At 34.4% G+C, this 17920-nt stretch overlaps 1 protein-coding gene across 4 annotated transcripts; it reads right to left on the bottom strand.

Annotated features, from left to right (window-relative positions):
• Nucleotides 1-55: 55 nt before the first annotated feature.
• Nucleotides 56-16100, bottom strand: LOC7462548 (uncharacterized). 4 transcript variants are annotated; one of them, XM_024605547.2, is made up of 26 exons: nt 15732-16100; nt 14668-15272; nt 14417-14541; nt 14227-14321; nt 13917-14138; nt 13314-13404; nt 12797-12848; nt 9920-9985; nt 7315-7472; nt 7022-7092; nt 6735-6929; nt 6538-6576; nt 6296-6403; nt 5535-5624; nt 5311-5386; nt 4896-4992; nt 4749-4818; nt 4479-4655; nt 4278-4400; nt 3594-3677; nt 2496-2680; nt 2166-2304; nt 2020-2076; nt 1813-1881; nt 712-783; nt 56-582 (listed from the first exon to the last, which is right to left on the bottom strand). In XM_024605547.2, exons 2-26 carry the CDS (start codon nt 15237-15239, stop codon nt 475-477), a joined length of 3141 nt encoding a protein of 1046 aa, XP_024461315.2. In that variant the 5' UTR covers nt 15240-15272; nt 15732-16100; the 3' UTR covers nt 56-474. The 4 variants fall into 4 exon arrangements, with proteins under 4 accessions (XP_024461315.2, XP_052310341.1, XP_024461320.2 ...); XM_052454381.1 differs by lacking the exon at nt 9920-9985 and having other exon boundaries at nt 15732-16099; XM_024605552.2 differs by lacking the exon at nt 1813-1881 and having other exon boundaries at nt 15732-16098.
• Between the last annotated feature and the right edge of the window lie 1820 nt (nt 16101-17920).

Raw genomic sequence — 17920 nt, 5'->3', positions numbered from 1 at the left:
GCATGAATGCTAATAGCCCTAATGGTATTTTATTGTCGAATTACGATTAACAAGCTGTAACAACAGAAGATTAAAATCATTGATCTAAAGAACTTCCACGGCCTTTTACATGCCATTTCCCAGTGCCTTGGTAAGACGAACTACAAAAAAAATAGATTTGGCATAACCAGCTGCTTTGTACTCTATTATTGAGAATTACTGGATATAAATGTAGAATTCATGTAATGTCAAAACTTCTGGGGTAATATACATGGCAGAAAAGTAGCCCGTAAATAAGGGCCAAAATCCTACAAGAAGCCTATGTGACATTGCATTATATCATCCGAGGCTGCCTCCCTTGCCCAGCGTTCACCAAAAAGTGCAGAAGCTCTACTTCGAGGATTAGCTGCTACTAGGAAAGGGTCTTTTCATTTCTTTTCTTCACCCTTTTTTACCCCAAGAATAATTGAAGTAGGAACCTGATTAGAGGAAGTTTCAGAAACCGAAAGGTGATTTTTTTCTGTTTCCACCTTCTCCATATTGTTCATTCCACTTCCTCAGCTCATTCATACTTGCTGCGTCAAAGGAAACTGACGGCCCCACCTATACAACAAGTAATAGATATCAATCTACCACAGATTTCATAATATCAATGTGGAGAGTGCATGATTTTGCAACCCATCTTAACCTTGTATCAAACTGCTAAGAACAGTCAATTAACTAAATTGTTACCTTTGCTTTTGACTGAATGAAATCTTCCAAATTAAGTGGTCTTAATGCCGGAGTTGCACCATTCTTGCCACCCTGTAGAAAAAGTGACCAGGTGGAAAAAAGAGCAGAGTCAAATACTTGGCCACAAATCAGAAGTAAAATGACTTCAGGCAACACATGGCAGGAAGAATTAGAAGTCTGCAGCTGGAGGAGGGTTGGTTCAACCGGCAAACAAGGGTATTTCTGAGGTGCTTCCCTAGGGCATTTGGGGCGAGGTCTAAAGTTCAGGAATCAGGATACCATCTGCTGTGTAACCTTACTAAAAGGCAGTAATGATTTTCTGCTCTTGTACAATTTTCACACCATATTAGACAATGAACACTTGATTAACTAACTATATTAGAAAGAACAGTTTTTTTTTTCATGCTATGCCACAACCTGTTGCATACCAGCATTAAATTGCTTTCTTATATTTTGCGCAAGTCATTAATTGTTGATGAAGGTACCTTGCAGATCATATGTTCACAAAAAGGTGGGGGAATGAGAAATGTGGCAGAAACATCTAACCTATTTTGCTTGCAAAGACATATAAATATTCACTGTTTGGATGCTAACCAAACAGGTGCCCTAGTTTCAAATTGAAAATAACATGACCAAATGCAAGAGAGTATACATGCAAGGAAAGATGACTGTCATAGAAATTATGATCAAAACTAGCACTTCACTTCTCACTTCACACACTGCCAATGACACTGCGTATAGCGTGGTTAAACGTTAGGGTTCTTAAACCCTAAAGTTACAGACCTAAACTATAGAGAAATTTCGAGAAAACTCTCTAGTGTTTTATTAAATATCTTAATAATAATCTTCTTCTCAAAATAAACTACACATCTATTCATATTAGTTTTAAAAAAAATTTATGGGAAAGAATTCCTAATTAAAACTAAAATCATTTATAGAAAAGGATTCCTAATTAACACTTACCTGGTTAATAGAATCCATCTAGCATTGGGATTTCTAAATAGTAAATCACTAATTAACTTAAAGTCCTAATCTAAATAGGAAAAAGAATCTAAATACAACAAGAAAAATAAAGACAATCTTGCATAGTAACTTCCGAACCTTATTTAAACGCCTTTTCCGATCATCATGAAATTTTAACTCAATAGAAAACAGGGCATTCAGAATCTTCTGTCAAAAATTATTTTTATTTCCCCATGTCAGCCAAGCACAAGTACTCTAACAAAAACAGACATATTGGGTGCCCAGGACCAGTATAAATTGAAGGAGAGCGTAAATCATGGAAAAAAATATATTAAACTCAATCACCTTTTCTTCTTCTAAAAGTTCTTCGACTGGTCTATATGCTGCAGCGATACATAGGTTCTGAAAAAAAAAATTCGAGACAATTAAGGCCATATATTTTCTTCCAAGAAACGCAAATTTGAAATTAGAAGCAACCAATACTGCATTACCTTCAAATCACTTCCGGAATATCCCTCGGTTGCATTTGCAAGTTTGTCAAACTGGAAGTCAGCTTCTAAATTTTCTCGATACAGAATTATTCTGAGAATCTTCATACGATTTTCGGCGTCTGGTAGGTCCACGTGTATTCTAAACAATGATACAACACAATTATACAAGTGATATTGCTATTGCTTTAAACAGCAGCAGACATGACATATGAAAACATAGCAAGCTTTAAACAGCAGCAGACATATGGAAACATGGCAAATGTGATATCTTAAACCAAAAGATAGGCTGCAATACTAAAAATACCAAGGCATTTCCTCAAGCAAACTTGCCTCCTAGGTAACCGGCGGATTACAGCATCATCAAGATCAAATGGTCGATTAGTGGCACCAAGGATAAGGATTCTCTGGCTATCTTTTGATCGCAATCCATCCCATGCTGCCATGAATTCATTTCTCATTCTTCTTGTAGCTTCATGCTCAAAAGAGCCACCACGAGCACCAAGCAAACTGTCAACCTACACATGCAAAATCCAGTTAACAGAATAGCATTCCAAATGTAAGAGGTGTTTAGGAAATGTCATAGGAAAGTAATGTTCACGCTGTTTGTTGTCAAAATGACCCCAAATGAGGTAGAAAAGGGAAAGGGAAAGGAAGATTATTTATCAAAACACCATTCACCTGATTATTGTACAGACACCTACAGGCAAGAAATGGAGAAACTAGAGAAAGATGCAATTTGTTTTTCCCAATTATTAAATTATGACAACATTTTCTACAAGAATTTCTCCATATACTGAAAAGTTTCTCAATTTAAAAAAAAAAAGTTTCACAGCACAATTTGTGACACAATGATACAAACAACAAATATTTATCACTTTGCAAGGACATTAGAGACCTACAATTTACAGAGAATATAATTCAAAATCAATTTCCACCGATATTTTAACACTTAACCCATTAATCTATCATAAATCTCAGTGATGATCATGGGACAGGCCATTGGTGCACACAAACAAACTGTTAAAAGAACTCCATGGTTATCTTATTTGCTGAGGAAGCTTCACCAGCATCCAAATTGAAGTAGTCAGATTAAGAACTAGAAAAGAAGATAAGGATGAAGGTTTGCGAAGATAACTTTCATATTTCCCTGTATTTTGTAAACAACATTTTTACTGCATGAAAAAAAAAGTGAGATAGATCTGTTTCTGGAAGTTCTCAGTGTTCCACAATAGCTTCTTTCTATTATTCACATCCTGACTTTTACTAAGGGTAAAAATTGTATACTGAACAATATTATATCATGAGGACAACGAAATTTAACTTTACAAGTGCAAAAGTTGGTTTCTTTATGCAATGCAATAACCAGTTTATTTACTTTGTCACACACACACTCATGCACACGCGTACACTGAAAAAGGAGAAACTCACCTCATCAACAAATATAATGACAGGAGCCAGCTTGCTGGCAAAGGAGAAGAGAGCCTTTGTGAGCTTTTCAGCATCTCCAAACCACTGTCTCGGGAAACAGGAAAACATCAAGTAACATACAGAAACAAAAGACAATGACTAAACAAACTGAAAGTACTCAGCTATATCAATAATCAATGATTTAGCAGCCAGTATTTTGTATAGAAGACATCTGTTTCTGAAAAACTACCAACAGAAGCATATGTATACCGGTGCTAATTTTTTTCTCAAATTTAATGTAAAGAAACAAGATAACATACAAGCAGGCATTTATGTATATGATAGCCTTTGTATCACATGCAAAGCATGCGATGCTTTGTCCTTTATAACTTAAGTTGATGTTTTTAGATCAATATCAGTTTGGAAGTGTTAAAATGCCATGAATTCATATATCACACATAAGAAATGAAATGAAGCGCTTTTGAGCTTTGTGCTCTTGTGTCTCTGTACTCTTTTGTCCCAAGCATCCTTAATAGGTTTAGAACCCACTGGCAGGATGAATTTGTTACCTGACTCTTTCTGGAAAAAAATTGAAAATAAAAGCAGTTCTTTTATTGTAGGTAAAAGAATGTGAAACATGGCTAAATTCTTCATCTTGGAACCTAAACCTCACTAAATGGATACAACATCCATTTTTTATTGTACCTTTGAAGTAAGAGTTGAACCAGTTATGCTGATAAAGTTTGCCCCTGCCTCTGTTGCAAGCGCTTTGGCAAGAAGGGTTTTCCCAGTTCCAGGAGGTCCAAAAAGCAAAATCCCTTTGCAAGGCTGGAAAAAAGCTTTACAAAATCACACTCTGAAATAAGGCTAACAAATAATTGTTCATGTGAAGAGTAAAATCAGTACCCGCAGCAAATTTCCATGAGAGAAAAGTTCTGGTCTCCTCATTGGAAGAATGACAAGTTCATTCAAAGCCTTCTTCACTTCTTCAAGAGCACCTACGTCATTGAATTTGACACCAATTTCACCTGGAGCTACCACAGCTGAGATAAAGTTGCTCTCATACTCATCCTTGGCCAAGTTCTGCTGATATTTATATTCAATAGAGATCAGCACATAGTATCTAAAGCTTTCAACATACTCATAGCATTGAGAAGAGAAAATGTATACACATGCCTTCAAATTCTGTGATGGTTTTTCAGATATGGTTTCTTGCTCCTTCAACCTCACAATTGCCATCTCAAGGCTTCCCATGAAAAAGAACAGATATCAGCTTCTAGGTGCCAAAAATTTGACTAACATACAACAATGGGGTAGGCATACCTTTCTCGGGGCAAAGACAATCGATCCCCTTTTATGCATGGGAGCAGGCATGATGATAAGTAATGATTCTTAGCCCAGCCAATGACTTTTTCAGCCTCTGAGGAAAAAAGAAAGAAAAAAAGAAATTCTTAGCCCAGATCCAAATGGTGTATCAGAAAAGAAATTCTTCAACCTTCATTTGTAAAGTTGAACTTGTCAAACTAGTTAGGCTCGTAAACATTTTTGGAAAAGCAGCGGTAAAGTTTATCAGGTTGATATTAACTTGGGACTTTTTTCTGGTGGAGAAAACTTTCATTTTGTATTTCTCTTCCCTAAAAATCCATAGTCAACATAAGGATATTGTGATCTTGAATACGGAACCAACAGTTCAATAATAAGCTGAAATCGGCTCAAATAACAAGCTTCAGTTTCTTACTCCGCTTTGTTAGAATGAGGCCATCAGTATTTATATGCAATAGGTCCATGCATGACATCTCATTTTCTTCAAGAACCTGCAATAGAATTATATCAGTAAATTTCGAAGACAAATGGGTATTAAATTTCCTAGTGCAATTTGCAATTTCAAATAGTCCACTCCATGCAACAGTTAAAACTAAGACACTGCTGTGATTGAAACGAACTTTGACAGTGACTCCCTACCTTGTGCAGTTCAATTAAATTGCTCCTTGATATCACAATTCTTCTGTCCTCTTCAACCTGTTTATTGAATGTTCTAAGAAGATCTTCCTCCTGCAAGAAGCAAGCAAAAATATAAACCAAAACAAGTATAAAAAAATTAAAGAGATAATGCCACATTTAAGATATAGTAGAGTACTATATCTAATCAGGACAGAAGTCAGTGCAGTTTGACAAGAAGGATCTCTAGTTCCAACCCTACCATCTAAAGCTGAAAGTAAGCTTCAGTCATGGTCTCACAAGACACCAAAGCCTGTAAAAGAATCCCTACCACTACATTTTCCTTAAAAGGAAAGCACATTCACTTAAGCACAGTCAGGCCAGCAAATAACATACTTTTGTTCAATTCTAGGCACTAAACGGCACACTATACATTTTTATTAAATTGTGCGAGCTAACAACTTCTTGGCTCCTAAATTAACATTTAGCTTTAGTAGAACACTGATCACTCATGCACTCTTATTGATTCTAAGCCATACATCACTCATCTTCCTAGAAAGCATGGTATCAAAGAATGCACTTTACGGGATCCCAAGAAAGAAGAGGGGCAAGGTAGGAAAGAATAAGTAAAACAAAAACATGAGAAACAAGACACTAGTACACAACAGTTATACTATACAACAAACATCTTTTCATTATTTGAAACAGATCAGAATAAATACAACAGTCATTTACCAACTTTTCATTATTTGAAACAGGTCAGATTAAATACAAAAGTCAATTACCTTTGGGGGATAGAGGCACAAAATATTGGTGAAGAGCTTAGTTATGTCATTTTCATTGGACCTCTTTGCACCTCTGAGTCCATCAGTGAGGTGCTTCAAGGAGAGAGGCTGAAAGATAAATCAGTTCTCAGTTAATTACATAGAAACAATAACGAAGCGCAAAAGCTGCCATGGATAAATATGATACTAATCAATAATTTTCTTTCAAATTTACAACGTTTTAAGAGTTTTGCAAGCCTTACCAGCTTTGCCAGCCGTCCAAGATTCGGGAGTAGCATTGTCTGTTGAATATGAGATTCAGAGAGAAAAGATACTAATGAAAACAAAAAGGATGGGAGAGAATGGTATCTACAGCTTATGAAAACAATTGAAAATGGAATCAAATGCTTCCAACATGTATGTATGTGTGCATATAACTTGAAAAACTTTAGAAGCTTACAAATCTTTCTTTCTCCTTTGACCCAGTTTCAGCTTTGTTTTGTCCACATATCAAAACAACAGGACCTGATAATTTGTCAAACATTTCTTGCACCTTGCTTAAAAAATCCTTGCGGTTTGACTTGGGAACCGCCCTAGACAACCACTGAGAAGAATCTGGAAAATAGACAATAAGGGGTTGCACAGAACACAAAACCTGCAAATGAGGGAAGAACAAACATCAATTCTTAACAGCAAAATCAAGGAGAGGGACACTGGACAGCGAAAAGGAATACCAGGCAATAATACCTCACATAAAACCTCCATCGCAATATAGCAATATTCTATCCCAGTGTCGGGATCATGCTCAATATCCTTAGCTACACAACAGCCAAAGTTAGGTTATTTACAGACACAAACACTGACAAATATATAGTTAAAGGGGAAGCCAGTTTTAAATTTCAAAATTGACTTTTTAATTCAGAACTTCCAAATGTTGCTTCAACACCTCATACAATTTCCATACAGTTGATGACTGTGATCAACTTTACATCATTTCAGTTTAAACAGGTAGTTAAATCCTCACTGATGCAAGAAATTACCATCTATCCAATAAACTGGTGCTTTTGCAGGCTGCTCCATGAGCTTCTCATCCTTCTCTCCATCATCTTCTTTGTTGTCATTACTGATATCTAAAATCACAGCGACTCGATCTCCATTCACCTCATATACCTCCCCAAGTTGACCGCTTGATAAAGGCCTGAAAACATAACACTCTCTGATCAAAAGTTCTGCCTGTCAATTTTATGGATATGAAAGTTCATGCACTGTAATGCCAATTGAGTTAGTGTTCTCCCACAGCTGATGGCCAAAACTCTCTGAGCTTTGATAGTCCAAGGCAAAGTGCAAGTCTGATGAGACTAAAGGTGTAATTGAGCTGTTAAAGGAAATGAGAACTTGTATCTGGTTAAGGCAATTCCAAAGAAAATTTATGGCTAGAATGATTATCACAAGTTTCACTTGACATTAGTCCAAAGGGTAGCATATAAGGCTAAATCATAAAAGGTGCAGAAGATTTCATATGTTGCATCATCAAAGTTGAGAATTAAATGTTAGAAGACAAAGCCTCGGAAAAGAAAAGGACTGTTCATTTATTCACCACTCTTTCTACTCTTTCAAATTGTCAAAAGTAATATGCCTACAAATCTGAAAGGAAATGAGAGCTTATATCTGGTTAAAGCAATTCCAAAGAAAATTTATGGCTAGAATGATTATCACAAATTCACAAGTTTCACTTGACATTAGTCCAAAAGGTAGCATACAAGGCTAGATCATAAAAGACGCAGAAGATTTCATATGTTGCATAATCAAAGTTGAGAATTAAATGTTAGAAGACAAAGCCTCAAAAAAGCAAAAGACTGTTCATTTATTCACCACTCTTTCTAATCTTTCAAATTGTCAAAAGTAACATGCCTACACATCTGAAAGGAAATGAGAGCTTATATCTGGTTAAGGCAATTCCAAAGAAAATCTATGGCTAGAATGATTATCACAAGTTTCACTTGACATTAGTCCAGAGGGTAGCATACAAGGCTAAATCATAAAAGATGCAGAAGATTTCATATGTTACATCGTCAAAGTTGAGAATTAAATGTTAGAAGACAACGCCTCGGAAAAGCAAAAGACTGTTCATTTATTCACCACTCTTTCTACTCTTTCAAATTGTCAAAAGTAATATGCCTACAAATCTGAAAGTTGCTGTGTTTGCCCAAAAATATAACTTGGAAAAAGCAGGGCATGCAATGCTGCCAAAAGATTGTGATACCAGCAGAACACTATGTGACCTCAAAGTTGTCTGTAAGTCAAACCACACCAAATCTAGCAAGTATTACCAGAAACACAGCATCAACTGACTATCATCTAGAATTGTGCACCAACAGTTTGCTGGTTACAACTTCATCAGAATCATCCACTCTATGAAGAATGTATTGCCAAGGACAATAGTTGTCACTTAACCTAGTAAATAAATATTGAAGAAAAGTCGTTTAGCTAATCAATTCAAAGGTGCTGATACTATACAACTTTGCATTTGTCTCTCATCACATCTATATGCTGTAAAGTTGCTGAAAAGAAAATTATCAGTTTCCTACTGATGCCTAAAAGTTTCATATGAAGACAAACATATATTAATTGTTTCCTTTTTAGACAGTACATAAGGCATGCAACTGTTATCAGCATGACCAGTGATGTTTTTAAGCTTCATTCAGTCTCTATGTATTTGCTTCAATTAGTTAACTATAGCTATGCAGATCTTGGTGTCTTTATAGCTACAAGTTCCGGTTGATTTAAAAAATTTCTTGTAAAATCAATAAGCTCAATCCCTGGTGCAAAAATATTTGATATGCTTCAGAAAAAGGGAAAAAATGATTGCTACACTTAAAGTGCTTTAAAAAAGTTACAGAGATAGGTCTCCATCCCAGACAATTATCCTTTAAAAGAAAATTGTCATGATTAGCAGGTTAGTTGAAGACTTTTGGAAGGATGTGGGAACTGTGCTAATTAGTTGGAGCATGTAAGTATTTAACTGTTTGATTCAACATAGCAAATGCATCTACATTTGCTCTCTAGAATGGACCAAAGTTGGAATTGCTTGATTCAGAATATAAAAGCAAAAGCACACATCAGAAGGCAGGAACCTCTAATATCTCCATCTTTGTGAACCATGTAATCCCACCCACCAAAGAAAATAATTCTGTCTGGTGCAATAATCACAAGAAAGACTGCACAAATGAAAGGAGCTGCCTTGGACTGTATGCTGACAGAAAATGAAGCAACCAAGAGCACATTCAGCTCCAATAAAATGTCAGCGGTGCAATGGCATCTATATCAACGTTAACAATAATAATCACATTTGAAATGGACACAACACAAGAATCTTTTGAAATAAGCATTGCCCTTTTCAGCTACTTCAGGATAAATTGGTTTTTTGACTTCATCAGGGTCTTTGGTGCAAAAGTTTTAAAGGAGTATCCATACCAGACATGTAGAGAGATTGGGGAGCTTTTTTCTTCTGATTATGAAATTTTCTTGTTTTAATTTTTGTACTGCAATAAACCTCTCCAAACTTTCTCCTATTGATGAACAGGAAGGAAAAGAATGTTATCTAGGTGGTTTTGTTCTACACATCAGGACGAATTACCAACCCACCTGCCACGGATAGTTGTATAAGCATTTTTCAGACCATCAGATGTTGGTATCTTCCCCAATATGACCCTGTGATGTCAAAGTTTATGTGGTTGATGAGTTTATGCTAAATGTTTTTAAAAACAATTTACCAGAACACCCTCTGATCATGATACCCGTAGTCATAATAGTTAGGCATCAAACCAATAAATAGATTGACACCATCTTATTTTCAAATATGTGCCTTTAGCAAACCCATATAAAATACATCACATTCTTTTAAAAAGAAAAGAAAATCAAATTAAGAACCAAAAAAAACTACAAAATTTTAAGGACAGGAAATTGCCCTAACCATGCATAAAAAATACAAACTGTTAGATGCAGAAATAGCACATTGACGTGGGGAAATTTCTTCCATATACTTAGCATAATAATGTTTCTTGTATTATTTCATTAATGGTTAAGATTTTTAGGTTTCGAAAAGTTTAAGAGTCTAAGACATAGTTTGGTAAGTCAAGCATAACTTTTAATCTAACAGTTGGATTAAGCTGCAATTTTGATAAAAGATTTAGAAGATTTTAAAGGCCTTATTTCTCATTGAGTTAAAATTTCATGATGATCAGACATCAGGAAGGCCTTCGAATAAAACTCAGAAGTTACTGTGCATGATTGTCTTTATTTACCTTGTAGTACTTGGATTCTTTGTCATGTTTAGATTGGAACTTTTAATTTAATTAGTAATTTACTTTTAAGAATTTTAATACTAAATGAATTCTATTAATTAGGCAAGTTTTAATTAGAAATCCTTTCCTATAAAGGATTTTAGTTTTAATCAGGAGTCCTAGTTTATTTTGAGAAAAAGATTATTATTTAGATTTTATAAAACACCAAAGAATTTTTTCTAAATTTCTCTACAGCTTAAGTATATATCTTAGGGCTTGAGAACTCAAGCTTTTATTTACGTTATACGTCGTGTCAATTGGTATCAGAGTAGGTTGGTCTCTTTCATGGACGGAGATGATTGAACCTACTCCGCGATGCAGGAGTGGAGACCCTCCAAGTCGTTGTGCTGGCTTAGGAGCAGAAACTACATCCTTAGGAACAGAGGTTTGTTTGTTTGGAGCTAACCATAGCATATCTAGTTCGGCTAATGGGTAACGCAAACAAGGATAGTGAAGAAGAAAGGAACTTGCCCAAAGACTTATCTCGAGACAGGCCAAACCCCAGACCTATTCCTGAATTTCATTCTATCATGAGAGGTTTTTTAAGAGAAGATTTATTAAGTGGTTGGCAGAGTTGGAAGCTTACTTTTAATTCAACAATGTTCCTTATCATCAAAAACAAATTTTAGAGAATGGTGGTTTGAATTTCTAGACTTTAGAGCTTGTATTGATATGCCTTTAATTTCATCTTGGCAAGATTTGAGACAATCATTAATTTTGGAGTTTATATAAGATGATTATGAAGAGATTTTATATTTGGTAGACAAGAAAATAGATTATTATTATTTGCCTTGTGTTCAACCTTCTCAAAAGGCAAGGAGGAAACACTTAGAGGAGTTTGGTGAAAGAAAAATTTCAAAGTTAACCAATCATGTTGAAGATATCGTAATCAGAGAGGGTCAATTTCAATCTTTTGACCTTAAGTTAAAGAAGTTAGTGGCAAGCGATGATCTTCCAGTCATGGATGAACTTGCAAACAAGGACATTGAGGACATGGTAATTTCTGACAATTTTCTTAAAGCTACTATGGAAGATTATCTCGGTGTTCCCTTACATACAATGGTTAAAGTATTAAAGGTCATAGATGATGATGAACTCAAGTTTGAAGTTAGAGAATGTGTGGAGGAACTACAATAGACTTCATAGGAACAGAAAATATAACACTAGATATGGATTTTTCTTTCGCATGTGCACATCATAAATTAAATTTTGAAGTTCACTAGTCAAAGACATGCAACTTCATGAATAGACTAGCTACGATGTTATATTCGAAGTATGTTTTCCTTTGGAGTGGTCGAGTTCAATTTATGACAGATAACTCAAAGGCAAGTTTTTCAAAAGTAGAGTAGACTGACGTGGGGAAACTTCTTCCATATTCTTGGCATAATAATATTTATTGCATTATTTCATTAATGATTAAGATTTTTAGTTTTTGAGGAGTTTAAGATACAGTTTGGTAAATCAAGCATAACTTTTAATATGACCATTGGATTGAGCTACAATTTTTATAGAAGATTCTGAAGGCCATGTTTCTTATTGGTTTAAAATTTCATGATGATCAAAGATCAAGAAAGCTTTCAATTAAGGCTCAAAAGTTACTATGTAGGATTGTACCTTATTGCATTTGGATTCTTTTTTCTATTTAGATTAGGACTTGTAATTTAATTAGTACTTTACTATTTAGGAATTCTAATGTTAGGAGAATTATATTAATTACTTAAGTTTGAATTAGAAATCATTTACTATAAAGGATTTTGATTTTAATTAGGAATCCTAGTTTATTTTAAGGTCAAGATTATTATTCAGATTTTATAAAACACCAGAGAGTTTTTTTCTAAATTTCTCTACAGTTTAGGTTAGTAATCTTAGAGCTTAAGAACCATAGTTTTTACTCACTCTATACGCCATGTCACATATCAATATTTCAAACAAGCAAAACCACAAAAGAACAATACACAACATGCCACAAATAAAATGTATAACAAAGCAGAGAATCAAACCCCTTAAGATCTATAACAAGTCCTTCAATAGATTATTGAACGAGTTACAAATTCCTTGTATAAATGCATTTTCAAAATATTTAATTATGTTATTGAACTCACTATTATATTAGTTGTGTAAAACAAGAAAAGGCTTGTTACATCTTTATATGCCAAAAAAAAGGGAGATGAAAAGGCACCTGTCATCAGCCTCAATGCGTATGGACGGCCCAATGTACTTCACCCGATCCCCTAGTAAAAGATGAACAAAGCAAGATAAATGGATGAACAGAGAAAACCAAAAAAAATGCCAAACTTCTTTTGAAAAAAAAATTCCAATAAAGTGAAACGACTAAAATCAATACTAACAAAAATATACTGTGAATCTGTTCAAATAGAAGATCAAACAATCAAAATTGAACTACCATCGCAACATAAAACAATCCAGGAACAGTCATGCAAACATCTTCACCTAAAAAACATGCAACGGTTACTACTATTAGAAACATTGCCACCACAAACCAAACTGTAATGACTGCCTTAAGCTAACAATAGACACAAAGTTTATTGGAGAATCATCTTTGCACTCACTTGTTTCAAAAACAGAAACTAGAGAAAGAACACATTAACAGTCAAGGAAAAAAACATATTACAGAGCATAGTTCTAAAATGGCGAAAAAATAAAAGCACAGTGCAAGGCTAGCTGGAAATAGTTGCCTTTGTTAAGTGGCCTTTTGGGGATCTCAGAAGTGCCTGTGGACTCATTCTTTGAGGACTCAGAGGAACTGTCACATTCTCCAGAAACTCTCTGCCACAAAATGAATACACAATAAGAAATCCTATCATGTCCTTACTGAAAAAAATTGTTTCTATTGGCCAGAAACTAGAGAATATTTACAGCTTTTCACAGTTTTCAAGCCCACAATACAGAAAATAAAAATCCTAATTATGAAAAATTTGAAAGCAATAAATTATAATTATGAAAAGTTTCAACAGCAGCCATAAATTCATAAAGATCGGCTGCAAAAAGAATCAGAAACAAATAGGCAGGCATATTAAAAAATCAAAAGCCTTTTTTTCTGACATCATCATCAGAAGTCTCTTCCCTTCAAACACTCATGTCTCGTCTGTATCAAACAACTGGAGCTGCTTTCCAAGTCACTGTGTTATCCCCAATTCCAGACCTACTGTTGCTGAGATCAAGCTAGCATCTCACAGAAAATGCATTCCTAATTCCCTCCTAACCATTCCTCCAATTTCCACCGGAAGAGAAGCAGTAAAGTACCTCCTATCAGACAGCTGATACTTTAGAGAACATACCTTCTCAAATTCTTCAAGGCTACAGGGAAGAAGCTTCTTCAAGGCTGCCTCAGCATTTGCCTCCAGGTCAACTGCATCGTCATCACTACAATCTGATTTTGCCTCTGCACTGCTTGTCCATTCCTCTTCATTGACTGCATCATTGTCATCCTCAACTTCTGACTCCGAGCAACTCTCCTCTCCTGCACTATCATCTGATTCAATCTCATCATCGCCAAAATCCTGGTACAAGATCAAATAATGATCATCAAACTCAATTTGGATATCAGAAATACAGATATATCACCGCAAAAGGATACATTAATCTTACATAAGGAGCAAGAACGCTGCTATCAAGCACCAACAGGGGAACTTGTAAATCCCGTGCAAGTGCTTTAACTGTTCTTTCCCGATAAAGCTCAGTTCCTGTAGATGGCATCATCACATGGCTAATCAATTCAAAAGCTCAGTTTTTGTTTTTACACCAATAGGACTCAATAAAACAAACGGTTAGTAAAAACCTGGAACACTCTGGAGCATAATTCTCCCACTTGAAGATGTCAGACGGGCCCCATAGGAAGTGGTGCATTTTTTATGTTTCAAATGGGAAGTAACACATTCCACCAGAGTATTTTTAGTGTGCTCACTGGCAGAGAACAGAAATCATTTATTTCCTTCCCAAACTGATTGATTTAGTGATAGAAAAATCCAGTGACTTTAAGATAAAAGAAGATATTGATGAGAAATAACAGAGACGAGTCGGAGTAATTACTTGATGTAGTACGGAAAATTATCCCAAGAAACATGTAACTTCTCCCATGGAACAATTCTCCTCAAGAATTCATTTTTAAACTTTTCTCGTCTGGTCAAAAATGGAGATTCCTTCCTTTTACTTTCTATAGCAAGCTTCTCATTATGAAGCCACTCCTTTTGATCTTGTTCCCCTAATTGAGCGTGTGCATCGCAATGCTTCGCATCTTCACTAACTCTTTCTCGCTGAGTCTTCTCATTATCAAAGCTAGCCCCATCTTTCACCGGGCCATGTTTATCCTCACTTGTATTCCTTCCATTGGCTCCCGAACTACATGTGCGGAATTGAATATTCGTCCAACACATATTAGACCTTATATGTAAACCACTATCACTATTTCCAAAGGCAGTACTCCTTGATGAAATTGAATGTAATAGCTGTCTTTTAATGAAACTAACATGTGAAAAGTGGTCCCTCACTACTGTTGTACAACTCAGAGGCCGATCCTGGCAGTTTGGCCTAATGAAATGCTTTGATGGATGAAAGAAAGAACACCATCTCTGATTCCTACACTTAAATATTCCAGTATACATTGCAGCTCCTTGCTCCTACTAACTCCTACAGTGCTGCAAAAAAACGAGGAGACTTGGTTCACATTAAATCATAAACTGTACTAAAACAAGAATTTGATTATAAAATCTAAGATGAACCTGCCACTCCCTATATATTCAACCAAAAAAGGGGCAGACAACAAGCCCCCAAAAAATTGTAAAGCAGCAATGTATAAACATAAATGGCAAAGAACTATCGACATACGATTAGCAATTTTGCCCTTAAAAAACTATTCCTTTAGCTATTCCAATTATTCCAGATGAACAAAGAAAATGATAAATGAACATTCAAAGTCCCAATTTTTCGCTTTCTAATATTTTGAGCAATCAAAAACACTAACAAAAAAGAACTAGATTATAAAAACATAAGATGAACCCATTACCCTTATAAATTCAAGTAAAAAAGGCAGTCAACAAACCCTCCAAGAATTTCTAATGCAGCACTACACGCACATGAACAAAAAGAATACTTACCAGCTGCTCCAAAAAATCTTGATAAAGATTAATAACCTTAGTGAATTAGAAACTTCAAAACCTAGTTAAAAAAGTGAAGTCACATGCCCATATTACTTGCATACAAACAAGCTCTCTCTTTCTCTTCTTTTCTTTTTCTTTCTTTCGTTGTTGACAGAGAGAAGTAAAAGTGGAAGCGAGAGGAAATGCGAAAGCGTTGCTAATAAAAGGGAGAGATAAGATCTGGGGTCGAGATAGAGAGAAGGGGGGCAGACAAGGATATGGGGGTGAGAGCGTTCGTTGTGGTCGCAAGTTTTATGTTGCAGGCAACATCTGTTGATGTAGGTTTCAAGGTTTTCTTTTTCTCTTCTGCTTTGTTTTAGAGCTGCTAGAACCGTGCTTTTAATTTTTAAAAAACAAATTAGTTTTAAATTAATTTTATTTTGATATTTTTGCATTATTTGAATAAAATAAATTTTAAAAAAATATTATTTTAATATATTTAAAAAAAAAAAAAACCTTAAAAAAACTAATTTTAACACATTCTCAAACTTTTAACTCTTCAAGTACTTAGGTTGTCCTGTTTTATACATCATGGGTCTATGTGGGCTGGCGCTTTGGCCTATATTTTAGGACCTATTTGTTTTTACTACTATTGAGTATTAGTTTGAGTCAATTGCCAGTCTGATTCAAGATTCGAGTTTTAAATTTTAATCGGGTTATCAGGTCATTCGAGTCAATTTTTTTTAACTCAAAACGATGTCATTTTAGTAAAAAATAAAATAAAAGTCAACAGATTGCAACCGGGTTTTTGACCGGGTCTTGCCGGGTCACATCGGATTTTTTCTTCCCCTATTTTTTCTTCAACCCGGCCCGGTTCCAGCTCCTGATCAACCTACCGGGTCTGGCTGGATTTCAAAACTATGATCAAATGAGTAAAATATAAGATAGCGAAGCTAAACAATGTATTTTATTCAAATAAAATATTAATCAAATAAAGTTTATTTAAAAAAAAAAAAGAATGATGGAATCTTAACACACCTATAAGAAGTATATAGGACCATCGGATTTTTTCTTCCCCTATTTTTTTTTCAACCCGGCCCGGTTTTAGCTCCTGATCAACCTATCGGGTCTGGCTGGATTTCAAAACTATGATCAAATGAGTAAAATATAAGATAGCGAAGCTAAACAATGTATTTTATTCAAATAAAATATTAATCAAATAAAGTTTATTTAAAAAAAAAAAAAGAATGATGGAATCTTAACACACCTATAAGAAGAAGTATATAGGACCATAAATTTTAAGTCATCAAGTATCTATTATTATTTTGAAAAATAAAAAAGATTCCATTCCAATTAAGATTTATGAATTCCCTTAATCTGGGGATTCCCATTTGGATCCAATCAATGGTGAAAAAGTTTTTGGGATCCTAATATTGGTGTTTTTAGGAAGATCCCAAAGCTAAATGCTCTTTGTTATTCTTTTTATTCAATCCACTTCCATTAATTAAAAATATGTATATATAATATAAGTACAGAGATCTTCCATTAATGGCCAATAGGTTTATTAATCCAATTTTATGGAAATGGGCTCTTGTCTACAATAAAAACAAAAATGGGCTCTAGGAATTAACAATGCAAAAGCTAGTTTCAATTTATTAAGTTGATGAGGATTAAGGTTAAACCATGATTTTAAGAAATTTTGAAATTTTTTTTGTTTTAAATTATTATTATTTATGTTTTTAGATCGTTTTAATATATTGGTGTTAGAAATAAATTTTAAAAAAATATATTATTTTGATATACTTTCAAACAAAAAAGCAATATTCACCACACTCTTAAACAAACACTTTAGTATATATATTCTATGTTCCGAATAAAAAAAGTAATGTTCAATCAAAAAAGTTATGTTTTTTCAATGTGAAATTTGAAACCCTTTGGTATATATATTTTATGCTCCCAATAAAAAAAATTATTTTTTCAATGTAAAATTTGAAACCTTTTAATATATATACTCTCAAGAAAAAAGTTATGTTTTTTTAATGTGGGATAAAAAAAATTGGTTTAAATATTTCAACTTAAAAGGATAACATAGTATCTTTTCAATGTGTGATAAAAAAAATTTTAAAATATTCTTTTAAACTTCATTATTTACAACATGTCTAATATATATTCATATGAATTTTTTCTTAATTTTTTCATATGAAATA

Source organism: Populus trichocarpa, chromosome 7 (assembly GCF_000002775.5).
Source record: "Populus trichocarpa isolate Nisqually-1 chromosome 7, P.trichocarpa_v4.1, whole genome shotgun sequence".
In the NCBI taxonomy this organism is placed as follows: Eukaryota; Viridiplantae; Streptophyta; class Magnoliopsida; order Malpighiales; family Salicaceae; genus Populus; species Populus trichocarpa.
Note: the sequence above shows the minus strand (reverse complement) of the source record. Positions and strands in the feature narration are given on the sequence as shown.

Coding starts and splice junctions, on each gene's coding strand:
- LOC7462548 (XM_024605547.2), bottom strand. CDS start 15,239: ATGTATACTGGAATATTTAAGTGTAGGAATCAGAGATGGTGTTCTTTC. Junction 14,542..14,667: donor AATTTTCCGTACTACATCAA/GTAATTACTCCG, acceptor GTTCTCTGCCAG/TGAGCACACTAAAAATACTC. Junction 4,656..4,748: donor AACCATCACAGAATTTGAAG/GCATGTGTATAC, acceptor AAATATCAGCAG/AACTTGGCCAAGGATGAGTA.